Below are 13345 nucleotides of genomic sequence, written 5' to 3'. Positions count from 1 at the left end.
ATTTTGAAGCCTGTTGCGGTCGGTGGAGAGAGCGATCAATGACCAAGCGCACGTCTCCGCGTTGCATGTGTGTTGCGCACTGCGGCAAGGACAAACGCTTCACTTCCTGCGTCCGTCGAGCGATGTCGATCCTTGCCTGCTAATTGCTCATTACGGTCCACGCTATCAATTGCACATCACACTGTGAAAATTGTATGTAAATCGAATGATAGTTGTAAAACAAAGCTTACTTCCTGTTGCCAGTAGGTGGCGCCATCATTATTATTACCTACAGACTAATATATCTCTTCAAGTAGGGGCTCTGATGTAGCGTGAGCAATTTTGTGTCAATTGGACAATGTTACAACAACTTAATTTTCACACTGATCAGTAGGTGGCGCTATGACCCTGAACTAATATTAATATATGGATGTGTTCAGGTCAGGATTGTGATCATAGGTCAGTAGTTCGGAGTAACGTAACGTAATGTTACGTAACGTAACGTAACGTTTACGTAACTTTTTACGTAACTTTACATAACGTAACGTAACATTTACGTAACTTAACATAACTTTTACGTAAAGTTACGTAAAAGTTGAGTTTACGTAAAGTTACGTAAAGTAATGTATCTTATACAGATTTTTACAGATTACATGAATGCCTCAAAAATATGTATTTCTGAAAACAAGTACGTCTCAGACCTCAGCAAATGATCCTGCCCATTCCCCAACACTCCAAATGGAACCATAATTAACAAAATGTACATCAGGCTGACGTGTGACTCGTTTTTCAGTGATTTCAACATTTTTATTTATTATTATTTAAAGTGAGGATACATACAAGTTTGTGTGGAGTGGGGGGTAGGGAAGTGGAGGAGGGCAGTTGGGATGAGGGGATGGGAGACAGGATTAGGGGCGTGAAGGGGAGAGGTGAAGGGGGTTAACAGGGTGAAGGGAGGTGAGAAGTTGTCTTTCTCTTCTCCTCCTTCGCCTCCTTCTCTCTTGGCTTTTTCTCTCTCTTCTCCTGCTCCTTCTTCTCTTTCAACTCCTTCTTCAGTCTCTTTTCTTCCTCCTTCTGAGCTTTTCTTTCATCCTTTCTTCTTCTGGCCTCGTCGCTGTCTGACATGAGGGCCAGCTCCTGAAAAGACAGAGATGACACGTGTTTCATTATTTTCACTCTCAAAGTCTAAATCTGAAACAAACTCACAATCCAGTTATAAAGTTATTGTAATAAAACTGAGCTGATCAGGTCACTTACCTGAAGCTTAATAGTCTTCACAATGAGGAACTTGATATCCTCATCCATCTTCTGAGATTTGATTTGTGAGTCTTCCTGCAAATTGAGCAACTTCTTCTCCGTGGCTTTAACCAGACTCTTCAGCTCCTTGATTTTTTGAAGGCAGGTCTCTTGCTCCACCTGCTCACTCCTGAGCTGATCCTCCAGAGTGTTGACTTTAAGGTCCCAGTCAGTATCACTCTGATGGATCTGAGTCTGCATGGCCGTCAGTTTTTCCGTGAGCTCAACATTCTTTTGCAAGTCCTCCTGCACGTTGAGCCACTTCTTCTCTGTGGTTTCAACCAGACCCTCCAGCTCCTTGATTCTTTGAACGCAGACGTCTTTCTCCAACTGCTCACTCCCTAGCTGATTCTCCAAAGCGTTGACTTTGAGGTTACAGTCAGTCTCGCTCTGGAGGATCTGAGTCTGTATGGTCTTCAGTTTGGCCATGAGCTCATCATTCTTATCGACCAGCGCGGTCTTTTCACTTTGGAAAGTGGCAATTACTTCATCTTTTTCCCTGTCGACATCCTCAACCTTCTGCTTGTACAGAGAAGCATCCTCACAGCATGATGCTGAATCCTGGCCGTGGATGGGATCAGGGTCGGGAGGTGCAGTTCATCTCAGCCATTGGCGATGCTTGAGCTCTGTCAGGGTGGAGCGCAGCGCAGGGTCTTCCCTCAAACACAGTTGAAGGAAATCGTTGAAATTTTTGGACATTTTAGAGGACATTTTCAGTGTCTTTTTGAGAAAGCCTTCGGTAGTAAATTCATCTTTGTGGAGCATTTCAAAGAGGACAATCCCAAGCTGCCACACTGTGGTTGGACCAGCCCTGTGGAAACATTACGTGAACCACTCTGGAGGTTCGTGAGTTTCGGTGCCACCGAGTTCGGTGAAAATTGTGTCTTTTTTTTCTACAATTTTGCTCAGACCAAAATCAATGAGGCGAACCCCTGGGACACGAGATCCTATATCAATTAAGATATTCTCGGCTTTTATGTCGGAGTGAAAGATTTGCCTCTTCTCCAGCCCAATAGCAGCATCCACCAGCTGTCTCATCAGGATCTTGGCCTTCCGCTCCCGTAGAGGCCCTTTGTCAATTGTGTAATCGTAAAGGTCCTTGGAATGGAAAGGTCTCTCCAGCACCAGTATCACCTCGTGGCCCAGGTCATACCACTCCAGTAATTCTATTGGTGCAGACATCCCCGCAGAGTCAGTTTTTTCAGCTGCTAGTTTCAACATTATGGCCACCTCTGCAGGGAGCTCCTTCCCATGTAGGCACACTGGTTTGAGGAGACATTTTTTCTCTACGTGTTTGATGGCCACTGGCAGATAATCTGCTTTGCGGAAGCCAGCAAACACGGATCCGAAACCTCCTTCGCCAAGCTGATCCAGCTGCCAGTATTTGTCCTCAAAGGTAGCTCTTCGGCGGTCTCCTGAGGCAATCCTCCTTTTCTTCCTTCTTTTCACTCCAGACCTTCTGCCTCTCTCTACAGCTGAGGAAACACAAAAACAAGGAACATCAGCTTGTTGGCAGCGAAATGTGCCTTTCGCTGCCAACAAGCTGATGTTCCTACATTGAATGAGTCATTCAATGTAAATTAACTTTCAGCGCCTCCTAAAATGACACCAGTCTTTTCTTAGCTTGGTTCATAAATTTGAAAGCATACATTCACTTCATTTTCAAGAGTGAGAGAAAACAATCACAAAGAAAACTATCTGCAGTGGGTTCATTGGATATCCCACTCAAACAAGGAGACTGGTTTGGGAATGGATGTTGCTCTTACATTTTTCAACGTCATTTCTCAGTGTTTTGAGCATCACAGATGGAATCTCATTCACCTCCATTACACTAAGGTCAATGTAAAAAGGTCTTGGACAGATATCTCAGAACCCAGACAAATAAAACCAAAACTTTCTCCACTAATAGACACAACCAACTGAAGTCTATTTAGACGTATTCCAATACTCCAGTTTCTCTGCAATAGTTAATCAACTTTCTAACCCTTATGTAAAACGATGATACATTCCCAACTGTAGTTTCACATCATGAGTTTACCTTTAGTAGTGGCAATGTCCACTAAGCAGGACGCCGACTCATCGTCAGCTTCTATCTTTCTCTTTTTTGCTTGTCTGTCTCCATTTTGTGTGACCGTCCTTTTCCTTTTATTAACACTGGGAACCTTCAGAGCGGGTTCATCAGCCTCAGGACTGGCCATTATTTCTGTCGGGAGTGTGTGAGGGGAATCATCGGGATCCATCTCTGTCAAGTCCAACACTTTTCACGAAGACTTGTGAAGTTAGCCAACCGAGTCCAGTCGGCCTGTATTTAAAGGAAAATCTTCAAAGGCAAATGAATGAAGGTGACTGTGATGACTTTAATGTTGATCGCCACGCCAACATTGACTGTGAAGACTTTAATGTTGGTTGCCACGCTAAGAACCCAAACAAAATTTGTCTTTGAAGTGTTCTTAGTTTTATACAAAAAATATATTTTTGTATTATTTGAATGGGTCTGGGTTATCCACTGAAAGTCATGATGCTACACTATTTGAATAATGCACTTCTTCATACTAGACTTTCACTCCTGTTAAAATAACTAGCCTCCCTATTCTAAGTGTAGAAAACATACAGCATTTATATTTTATCAAAATTTAAATTTAAATATAATCATTTAAAATGATTAAAAATCACATAGAAATGATATAAATTTAGTTTCTAGTGCCGCATATTTCTGAATACTAACCCTACACCACAGGGCATGTACTATTTGGTATTCTATAGTACATGTAATTCAATATATGGGGTTTGTGTTTCTAAGAAATTGGCTGCTGAGTGGTTTATGGGCCGAGGCCATTACAGCAGGAGAACAAATGGAACTGCAGTGGGGCTGTGGTACTATAAAATGTTTGTGTGGTATTTTTGTGGTACGACGAAGAAAGTATGTACGTACAATAAGTCCAAACTTAGCAGGAATCCCACTGAAGCTGCCTTTACTGATGATGAATAATAATTAAATCTGAATCCGCCTTCCTCTCTGGAAACCCGTAAAATGTGTGGGTGCTTTATTTGGCGACAGGTTGCTGGGTTTCTGTTGACAGTGAGTGCCAAAGGACGAATGAAATAAAGTTTAACAAAGACGAGAGCACACGTGGCGGCAGGTGAGCCCCATGCAGCGTTCGTCCACCACGAGTTCACATTCCCGACAGCTGATTCAGACACAAACACTGATACTCCAACAGTTATTTCCACGCTGGCACGCGGAGTGTGTCATAGTGTGTGCATTTTTCTGTTCTAATAAATTGTTAAGTAAATACAAGAAATAACACATGACAAAGTTAATGACCAGCTACAGTGTTTTTATCTCCATCTTGTTTAGATGACACTCATCTCAATTTGAAGTTGATCTGATGAAAGCCCTGGGACAAGTTCGTCAAAGTAAAAATGTGAAAAATGGCCACTAAATGCAAAATGGCAGGCTTTCTGTTGCGAATTTCAAATTGCACCTCTAGACTTTTTTGTTTGTCTGGTCATGATACACCTGTGTATCGATTTTTGTGAAGATCGGTCAATGTGAACACGTTCCAGGGGGCGAGGGGGCGCTGTTGAGCCATTTTGCCACGCCCATTTCAAATTACTCCAGAATACGTACATTTTCACCACTTTCTAATTTTCTGCAAACTTTGGTAAGAATTTGAGCATGTTAAAGCCCTCAAAAAGCCAATTCATTTGCCTGAAAAAAAAAAAATGGGTTAGGGTTTTATTATTTAAATTAATAATCCTTACAATTTCAATAGGGCCTCCCACTGTCTCCTACTGTTCGGTGCTCGGGCCCTAATAAGATAAACATAAATTAACTTAAAAAAAAGAAGCAGGGAGAAGCAACGACGCTTGTCCAGCCCAGCCCCCAATAATCTACATCAATAATTCTATACTGAATTATTGTATAGAATACTGATTTGTGAAAATTAACACATTCAATGTTTTGTATACATATTGTATTCATATTTAGTATATAAAATGTTTAATTTATATATAATTATATGCAGTGTTTTATGAATACTATTGTATTGACTTATGTCTTTGTTTTCATTTATATACTTAGTAGTTTGGACTCGTACATTATTGTCTGTCATGTGAGTGCAACTTGATTACTACTAATTTCATTGTACTCTTTGAAATGACAATATCTTCTTATATGATAAAAGATTAATCATCTATGAGCTATTCAGCGAGTAAAGATGTTTTTTTTAAACCTCTGAGTTTGTTTTAGTCTAAAATGGTAATCTGATAAAATACTTATCACAACTCATTTATAATTTTCAGGCTGTTATGTTTCTACTCTGTCTCAGTTCAACTTGTGAATAGTTCACAGTTCATAATGTGCTGCTTTTCCCCATTTTCAGTGTGATGACATGTTTATGGAGTAAAAACCACCAGCAACACAAAGATAAGTTTAATTTGAATTTATTACCTCCAATACATTGTTGTGTTGAGCAATGACAACTAGGCAGTTAAAAAAATACAGTACATTTAACTTAAACATTAAAGCATTATAAAGCATACCTATGGCATACAAGAATAACTTTCCTAAAATGTACATCTTTACAAAGTGTTTACAAATAAAACAAATAAAAAAGACAGAAAAGTGCAAAAAAGAGTCAATGACGACTGACCATCCCCACCAGTGAAAGAGGACAAAAATGTACAAAAAGAGAAAAAAAAAAAATCATACTTCATATTCCTAACCTGTGTTTGATGCACGTTTCCTGATATGAACAGTAACTTTCCACGGGAATTGTGTGTGTGTGATTTGGAACTTGTAATTAAGCAGTGCGTGGTAGAAAGTTAAATACCCATTTCTGAAAATATTCACAGTATCCGATTCTAATTTTGTGAGTGCCCATAAATGACCATAAAACTATCTTTTTTAATAAATATATTTCACTTTAATTTACAACTTGTCTGTGGTTTGAAGTAATTGTGGTAAAGGGCGGTGACATCGTGATGCCACATTGAGTGACCTTTGTGAAGAAAAACAATTTTGAGGGGAGAGAAAACGATTGTGTTGCGTGAACCAGGCTGACGACTAGCTCACTGAGTGGATGCAGTATCAGTAGTGCGACAGTAGGGGGTGCCCCATAACGTAAACAAAGAGTTGACTACCCATTTGAAAAAAATACACCAAATACAGTACTGTAGTTTTTTATTTTTGAACAAACACCCTTTTAATGTTCTCCTTCGTGGTCCTGCTTTAAAATAAATGTTAAAATAAGCATGATTTATAAAAAACAAACATCAACCATATGTTGAGACATGATGGCGCCCCCCAGTGACGATTAAACGTAAAAACATATCTGAATTGATTCAGAATAAATATGGAGTCCTACGATTTCTTATCGCTGATCTAAAATATCAACATCTCCTGATTTTAAAGCACGATACCCTATTGATGACACAGGTAGGTAGAGTGAAATGAGCTCAAATAGATTTATTGATCTAAGGCTAGTTATACTTAACTTATTGGATCTTGTAATAGCCAACGTGTTTTCTTTACAGCTGCATCGATTTGTTGCTAAAAAGCTGTTAAACGTGACAAACTAGCCCGAGGAGCAAATGTGAATGTGTAAAGCAGCTTGTTCAGAACCGTTTGGTAGTGTAAGCACGTTCAAATTAAACACTAGGCGCCGCTGCGATTCGTCTCTCCTCTACAGGTCGAACTAGTGCTAATAAAGGCAGTTAAAATAAACTTAAGAGTAAATTAAAAGATGTCAAAAATCTGACAAGGGACTCCTGACGCGGGGAGTCAAATATCCGCAGAAAACTAATTTCTGATGCTTCTACTCCTTTTGAGATGTTGGGCACAGTAAAGATCCAGTCTTCTACGTGTGGAAACAGATGTCCTGACTTACTGTATCTGTACAACAGTTTATTCCTGCAGAATATGACTCCAGTTTCCTCTTAGAGTCTCTAAAAACACCGTTGAACATTAAAAACCCATCCAGTTGTACTGGATACCTGTACAATCCCCTGGTTGTGTCTTTATAACTCATCACCACCAGATCACTGCTCTTTGAAAACATACAGGAGACGACTGTTTTAAGGTGGAAGTGCTAAGGCGCCTCGCATGCATGCTCTGATGTGGCATTAATGATGTCTTTTACTTTGAAGCCCTGTATGAGTATAGGTATTCACAGATGTTTGGTACAAACATGGATAAAATCGCTTCTTATCTAGACATTTGTTTCATTTTTTAAAGTGTATTTGTTTGTGACTATGATGTTAGATTACACAGGGCCTTCAATGCAAAGCAGCAGCGCCCCCTTTTAGTTTCTATATGCTGTATGTTGATATATAGATTTGGCTTTAGTAACTTTGTAGCTTCAGGCAAAACTACTGGAGCTCAGACAGCGAAACTTCTCCCTCAGAGACTGCACGATGTTGGGTTGGTTCTGCTGCGGCTCGCTCCACAGGTATTTCTCCAACTGCTCACGGTCCAGAGACCTCAGCAGGTCGCAGGAGCGCACCGGCGTGCACGGCAGACTCTGGGACTGCACGAGGCCACGATTCTGATTGGAGAGAGCGGCCGAGCTGCCGTTTCTCTGCGCCGACCTGTCGTGCTCCTGCTCGCTCTCGTCCTCCGATCGGATCTCCACGTAGTCATCATCATCTTCCCCATTGTCCTTGAAGTTTGCCAGGTAGTTCTGGGTGGCGGTGAGTATGCTCAGCGCGGACGCCCGGTTCAAGACGACCACCTGTTGGCCGTCATGTAAGGTGAGATCTGACTGTCCCTGGGTGGACCACTCTGGGAGGCTGCTCTGGCGGCCAGCCCGGCCCAGACTCGGGCCATGGAGTCTGTCTGTGGATCGATCCACAGTGGGTCTGTTACATACGAGTCCAGACTGGTCGTTCTTCTCCTGCTCCTGGCTACTTAGTGAGCAGGCCGACTGACAGTGAGCAGGTGAGGAAGGCTTCGAAGAGGGTAAAGACGGTGCATTAAAGGACGGATGTCTCTTAATGGAACTGTACACGTGCTCCTCTTTCTCGCTCGGTGCCGACATGCACGAACTCCACCTCTGGGAAGGTGGGGTGGTTGGTGTGGGAGGGAAAGTCTTGAGGGAGGGGATGGAGCAGGCAGAGGTCAGTCTGCGCTGTGGGGTGGAAGAGGCCCCCACGTCACCGACCGAGGAGACAAAGCTAGCCAGCTCTCCGTTGCTGTATGTGGAGTGGAGCCAGTCTGACTCCAGGGAGGTCTCAGGCATGGATGGGGAGGACGACAGCCCTGGATGGGTGTGGTGAGCGGAGGTCTGACCAGAAGGACTTGGGGGATCCTTGAACATTACCTGGTCGTAGAGCTGCGAGTACTCTGCTATTCTTGCGCCTGAAAATAGAAAACAGAAAAAGTAAAAAGCTTAAGTGTGCTTTTCTTAAACCGGCAAGTTTAGTTTTTTTCCATTTGGGGGGAGCAGAAACAAGCTGGGAACACAACACTGACTTAGTAACACCTCAGCATATGGTTGCTTATTTACAAATCCAGCATCACACAGTCATAAATATTTGATTATAGCTTCTTTGAATATAAGAAATCCAGTTTTAGTCTAATAAGTGAAACCAAATAAATCAATTCAAATAACATACAGCCCTGATGCAACAATGTAATCTGCCAGTTCAGTATTTGCAGTGCCACTGATCTAATTATCAGGCATCAGGTAGATATGACTAATCCAGGTTAAATATAGTTCCTTTAGTGATTTAATTATAAAATGTGTTGATGTCTCTCCACATCTCCATAAAGATGGTGAAAACACTGTGAAGAATCTCAAATTAGCTCAGGCATAAAAAGACTCTCCATTTATAGTTACATAGTAATGATAAGTTTAAAAAAGAATAATATCCAATAACTTCCCTGAAGTGTGGAAGTATAAAGATTGACAAAGATTTGGGGAAAGGAGAGCACTTCCATCATAGGGGGTTGGTCAGATCAATAAATCTGAGTTGTGACTAGTAATACTAGTTGTTTAAATTTACCTATGGCTGCGCCCCCTTGTTTCTTCTCCTCTAATATTGCTGCCAGGTCCTTCTGCTTCTTCTCAGCTCTGGACCGACCACAGGAGTCTCCAGGGTCCATGCTCCTCATGCGCAGCAGCTGATTGGCCTTCTTGATCTTCTGGCTGTACTGCCGTGCCATCAGGAACACCTTGTTCTTTGATTTATCCATCAGCTCCAAAGGGAAGTCAACGGACTCGCCCAGCAGGAGCGAGGAGGAGGCCAGGGGGTGGTCCAGACCCGTCAGCTCCCCTGGGAACAAACTGTGGAGGTCCTTGAGAGAGTTCTCCCTCTGAGGAGCGCTTCGCTGAGGGAGCTCCACCAGGTCGTCGTCCTCTAGGCGGAAGCTGCCGCTGCTGAGGCGAGCCAGTCGGTTACGGATGCTCTTCACCGAGCCTGGGGGGTGCTCTGGGGTCACAGGGAGGGGATCGGGACATGGGCTGTGGTGTTCTTCTTCGGTGGTGCCTTCACTTTGAAGATCGGGAAGGTTGATGACTGGAATAGTGAATGATGGTGTGGAGGTGATGGGTGGGGGTTTAGACTGATGTGTGGGGGGACTCTTGGTTGGTGGGCTGGCTGCATGGGCACTAATTACAGGGGGGTTCTTTTTTGGGCTGTTTTTCACTGAAGGAGCTTTAGTGGGAGATTCGCTGGAGCTAACGGGGAAGGCAGCAGGAAGCCGATCAGCTTTCTTTTCATTGTTCTTGATGTAGTTCTCTAAGTCGTTCCAGATCTCGTCGACCCGCTCTGACATCTTATCCCCTTTCTGTGAGCGCTGGGAGAAGGTCTCAGATGCAGACGAGGAGGAATAATCTGGCTCGGAAGAATACGGAACAGGATGGGAGGCGTCTGGTCCTTCATCCTCTCCAAAGTGGAGGCTCTCCTCGGATACAAACCCTCCGAGACTTTCCGTCAGGTCCTGTTCAGAGGCCAGAAGACTTTCCCTCTCCTGTTGGAGTTTATTGCCTTCATTCATTCCTCTTAGCTCAGATGACGGCGGTTCCCTGAAACAGATGGTGTCGTAGATGTTCTCCTCCACTATCTTGAGCTCACATGTCCCTAACGGCCTCCCCTCCTGCGCTGAGGACCGGTTGCTCTCTGAAGAACTGTCTGGTTCAATCACAGGCGCTGTGATCCCTGAAACGTCATTTACTGGCCTCGCTGCCGGGCCCTGGGGACTCTTTGCATCTGTGGACGTCTCCTTCCATGACTGACTTTCCTCTGGGTCTCTCCTGACCAGGCCCATGCTCTTCAAATCCTCGTAGCTGATGTTGTCATAGACATTTTCAATATCGTCTATTGTCAGCTGCTCGGCTGAGGATGATCCAGAGATATCATTGCTTGACGATTCAGTGTGGATAACTTCCAGGTTGCTGTGACCGGCCTGGTCGTCATCAGGGCTCTGTCGAGCTTCCGTAGCCTTCTCCCCCGCACTGCTCGCCCTCCGCAGGACTCTGCTCCCATTGGGCGGAGGGTCAACGTGGACCGCGGGCACCTGTTCGACATGCCAGCTGCAGGGACGAGCTGTCCTGGGCGACGAGGTGGCGTCGGTCGTCTCCGAGGGCGCCTCCGGTTCTGGTGCACTGGGCTCGGTGGGAACAAACATTTGGTAAATGTCCTCATCCTCGTCATCAGGCTGCATGGTTCTCTGGCGGGTGGGGAACATGGCCCGACGAGCTCGATGGTCGGCCCAGATGTTCCTCACTGAGTTATCACTTTCTGTGACTACGACAGAGGGAATAGGGGAGTCCGGAGGTTCCTCTGTGACCCGAGGCGTCCTGAGGAGAGGCGGGTGGTGACTCCCCTCCCTCACCAGTGTTTCTCTTGCTCTCTGAAGGACAGAAGATACAAGTTGTTGTAAATGAGGTTGAGGAATTTCAAAATCATCCAGATGGCAGTAGTTTAATTTACCATGGTTTATTTGTGGTTAATACCTGTAAGTCTGAAGGGCTCATGTTGAAGGTTTTCCACTGTTCTATACTGTCGACAGATGCCTGAGGGTTCAGCCTCTTCCTGCTGCTTTTGCCGGGGACTCTCAGCCTCTTTCCACCTCCCTGAATGCACAGTTTCACCATTAACAACATGTTTGAAGGTGGAAACGTACAAATTGATGCACAAATGTAATGAATATAATTCGTTTTTTGCAACTTTGAACTCACCAGACCACTGTCGTCCTCGTCGTCAGCGTCCTGCGGATGTGGCTCCTCCCCTTCCTCTCGGTCACTGTGTTCGTAGTGATCGCCGGGATCCAGAGATTCTTGCGATTGGTTGATGAGGCTGCGGCTGCGACCGATTGTGCCCAGAGCCAGCTGGGACACCGGAGAGAGCAGGGTGGCACCCAGACTGGTTCTCTGAAGAGGAGACCAGTCACAGGAGTTTGGATGAATCATTTCCATGAGCACGATTGTTTGTATTCACGCTCCTTAAACCTTAAAATGTTCATCATCTCCAGTTGTCACTCACCTTTTCACCGTCTGTGTTTGCAGCGTTCTGCTTGGCATTCTTCAGTAATTTGGACAGAGGTTCTGGACACAGACAAATACATTTAAAGTGAATTCTTACAGTTGAATAATGCAAAGTGTGTGTTTCCTAAAATTCTATAAAGTTCTCACCTTTCCTGCGTCCTCTTCGGGGAGTGAGACCCTCCTTGGTTTGAGGGGAATCCTTCTTGTCACCATCAGGGCTGTAATGAAACCCGGGATGATCTGGAGAGAAGAAGGAAAAGATGTCACACAAATAGTAAATAATGTTGTATTCAAATATTATATAATGTGTTTTATAAACATAAATTTAATTAACTGGCACTTACGCATTGCATCCATTTCCAAAATGGCTTGCTTGGCCTAGAATAGAAGATTTAAATGAGGTTGAGTTCAACAGGTTAAATTAGGGACAAACATATGGTCTGACACTAGGTGGCGCCACAACACCGATTTAAACGTTTCTCAGTGACCTTCAGCATGAGAAAGAAATCCTTAGTTTCCACTTGCACATGTTCACAGACAGATGAGAGATGAAAAAGCAGAGGTTAGAAAAGATGGAAAAGGGAGAAGTGGGCGAGAGGGAGTGATGTTTTCAACACATCCCACTCAAAGTCTGTTTACGCCATCAGCAAGCAAAGAGAGAGCTGTCAGGAGACGAGGTGATTCGTACCTTCGCAGGGATTTTGGCAGGGTGGTTTTCAAGTATGAGTCTCTTCAGGTGTAAGATCCACATGCGCTTGTCTTGTTGAGATTTGGCCTGAGGGTGTCAAACATCACAGGGAAGATAATATCAGACATGCACTTTAAAAAGCAGGTGAGAGAGGGTTGGGATAAGCCCTTCAAATTTTTGGAACAGCTCTTTCTTGCATCACACACACATTATCTTTTCTTTTTCCATGCTTGCCCACAGTGGTTGGGCAACAACAATGGCCACCATTAGTCTCTGAACACTCGACGTGTCTGAGCAGCTCGGCGATGTTGAGCCTGGACTCTCGACAAAATAATCAACCTGCAAATTACACACTTTCTGACCGCACTCTTGCACAAAGCCGCTGGTGGCTACAGTTTTAAACGTGTAATTACGCTCACAAAAGCTGCTCTCAGACATGCACTTGAACTCCAGATAATCTCCTGACATTCTACGGAGCGGCTTGATGTGTGAATGCAAATGTGCGAGTGAGTTTCCCAGGTCAGCCCCCTTGGGAAAACTCTGAAAACTGTCCGAATGAGCCGATGAGAGAAAGAGTAGTAGATCCTCTGCAGGATTCTTTCTCTGGAGAAATTCTGCGGACATTATCTGGAGTTCATGCCTGAAAACGGCTAAAGTGTTCGACTTTTTCTGTGATGAATGTGTTTTCCTACCTGGACTGTATGCTGCAGTTTGGGATTCTTGTAGTGGAACACACTGAAACTCAGTGGTTCTTTTGGAATGATTTCCACCAGCATCAGGTTGCAACACTGCAAAGCACAAATGGGACGTCACGTAAAAAATACTGTCGCTGAGCACGGACGTTCGTGTGTTTAGCGTCTCTTTGGGACATGTAGTGCCTCGAGCATCATGA

At 44.0% G+C, this 13345-nt stretch overlaps 2 protein-coding genes across 4 annotated transcripts in view; both read right to left on the bottom strand.

Annotated features, from left to right (window-relative positions):
• Positions 1-1829: 1829 nt before the first annotated feature.
• LOC117758822 (serine/threonine-protein kinase pim-1-like) lies at positions 1830-3515 on the bottom strand. Its single transcript, XM_034580788.1, is given in 2 exon segments — positions 1830-2750; positions 3314-3515. Coding segments are annotated over 2 exon segments (1080 nt in total). The 3' UTR covers positions 1830-1872.
• A 2190-nt stretch (positions 3516-5705) lies between these two features.
• LOC117758241 (pleckstrin homology domain-containing family G member 1) overlaps positions 5706-13345 on the bottom strand; it is a 61131-nt gene continuing 53491 nt past the window's right edge. For 2 of the 3 annotated variants that reach the window (XM_034579759.1, XM_034579758.1), the window contains exons 9-17: positions 13146-13241; positions 12454-12540; positions 12110-12143; positions 11913-12005; positions 11764-11825; positions 11460-11651; positions 11235-11354; positions 9283-11131; positions 5721-8635 (exon numbers count right to left, since the gene is read on the bottom strand). In XM_034579759.1, the coding sequence (XP_034435650.1) occupies positions 7638-8635; positions 9283-11131; positions 11235-11354; positions 11460-11651; positions 11764-11825; positions 11913-12005; positions 12110-12143; positions 12454-12540; positions 13146-13241 (3531 nt within the window). In that variant the 3' untranslated portion in view covers positions 5721-7637. Of the gene's footprint in view, positions 8636-9282; positions 11132-11234; positions 11355-11459; positions 11652-11763; positions 11826-11912; positions 12006-12109; positions 12144-12453; positions 12541-13145; positions 13242-13345 lie in introns of all 3 variants that reach the window. The other variant, XM_034579757.1, reaches the window with a different exon arrangement.

This window comes from Hippoglossus hippoglossus, chromosome 24, assembly GCF_009819705.1.
Source record: "Hippoglossus hippoglossus isolate fHipHip1 chromosome 24, fHipHip1.pri, whole genome shotgun sequence".
NCBI classification, from domain to species: domain Eukaryota; kingdom Metazoa; phylum Chordata; class Actinopteri; order Pleuronectiformes; family Pleuronectidae; genus Hippoglossus; species Hippoglossus hippoglossus.
Note: the sequence above shows the minus strand (reverse complement) of the source record. Positions and strands in the feature narration are given on the sequence as shown.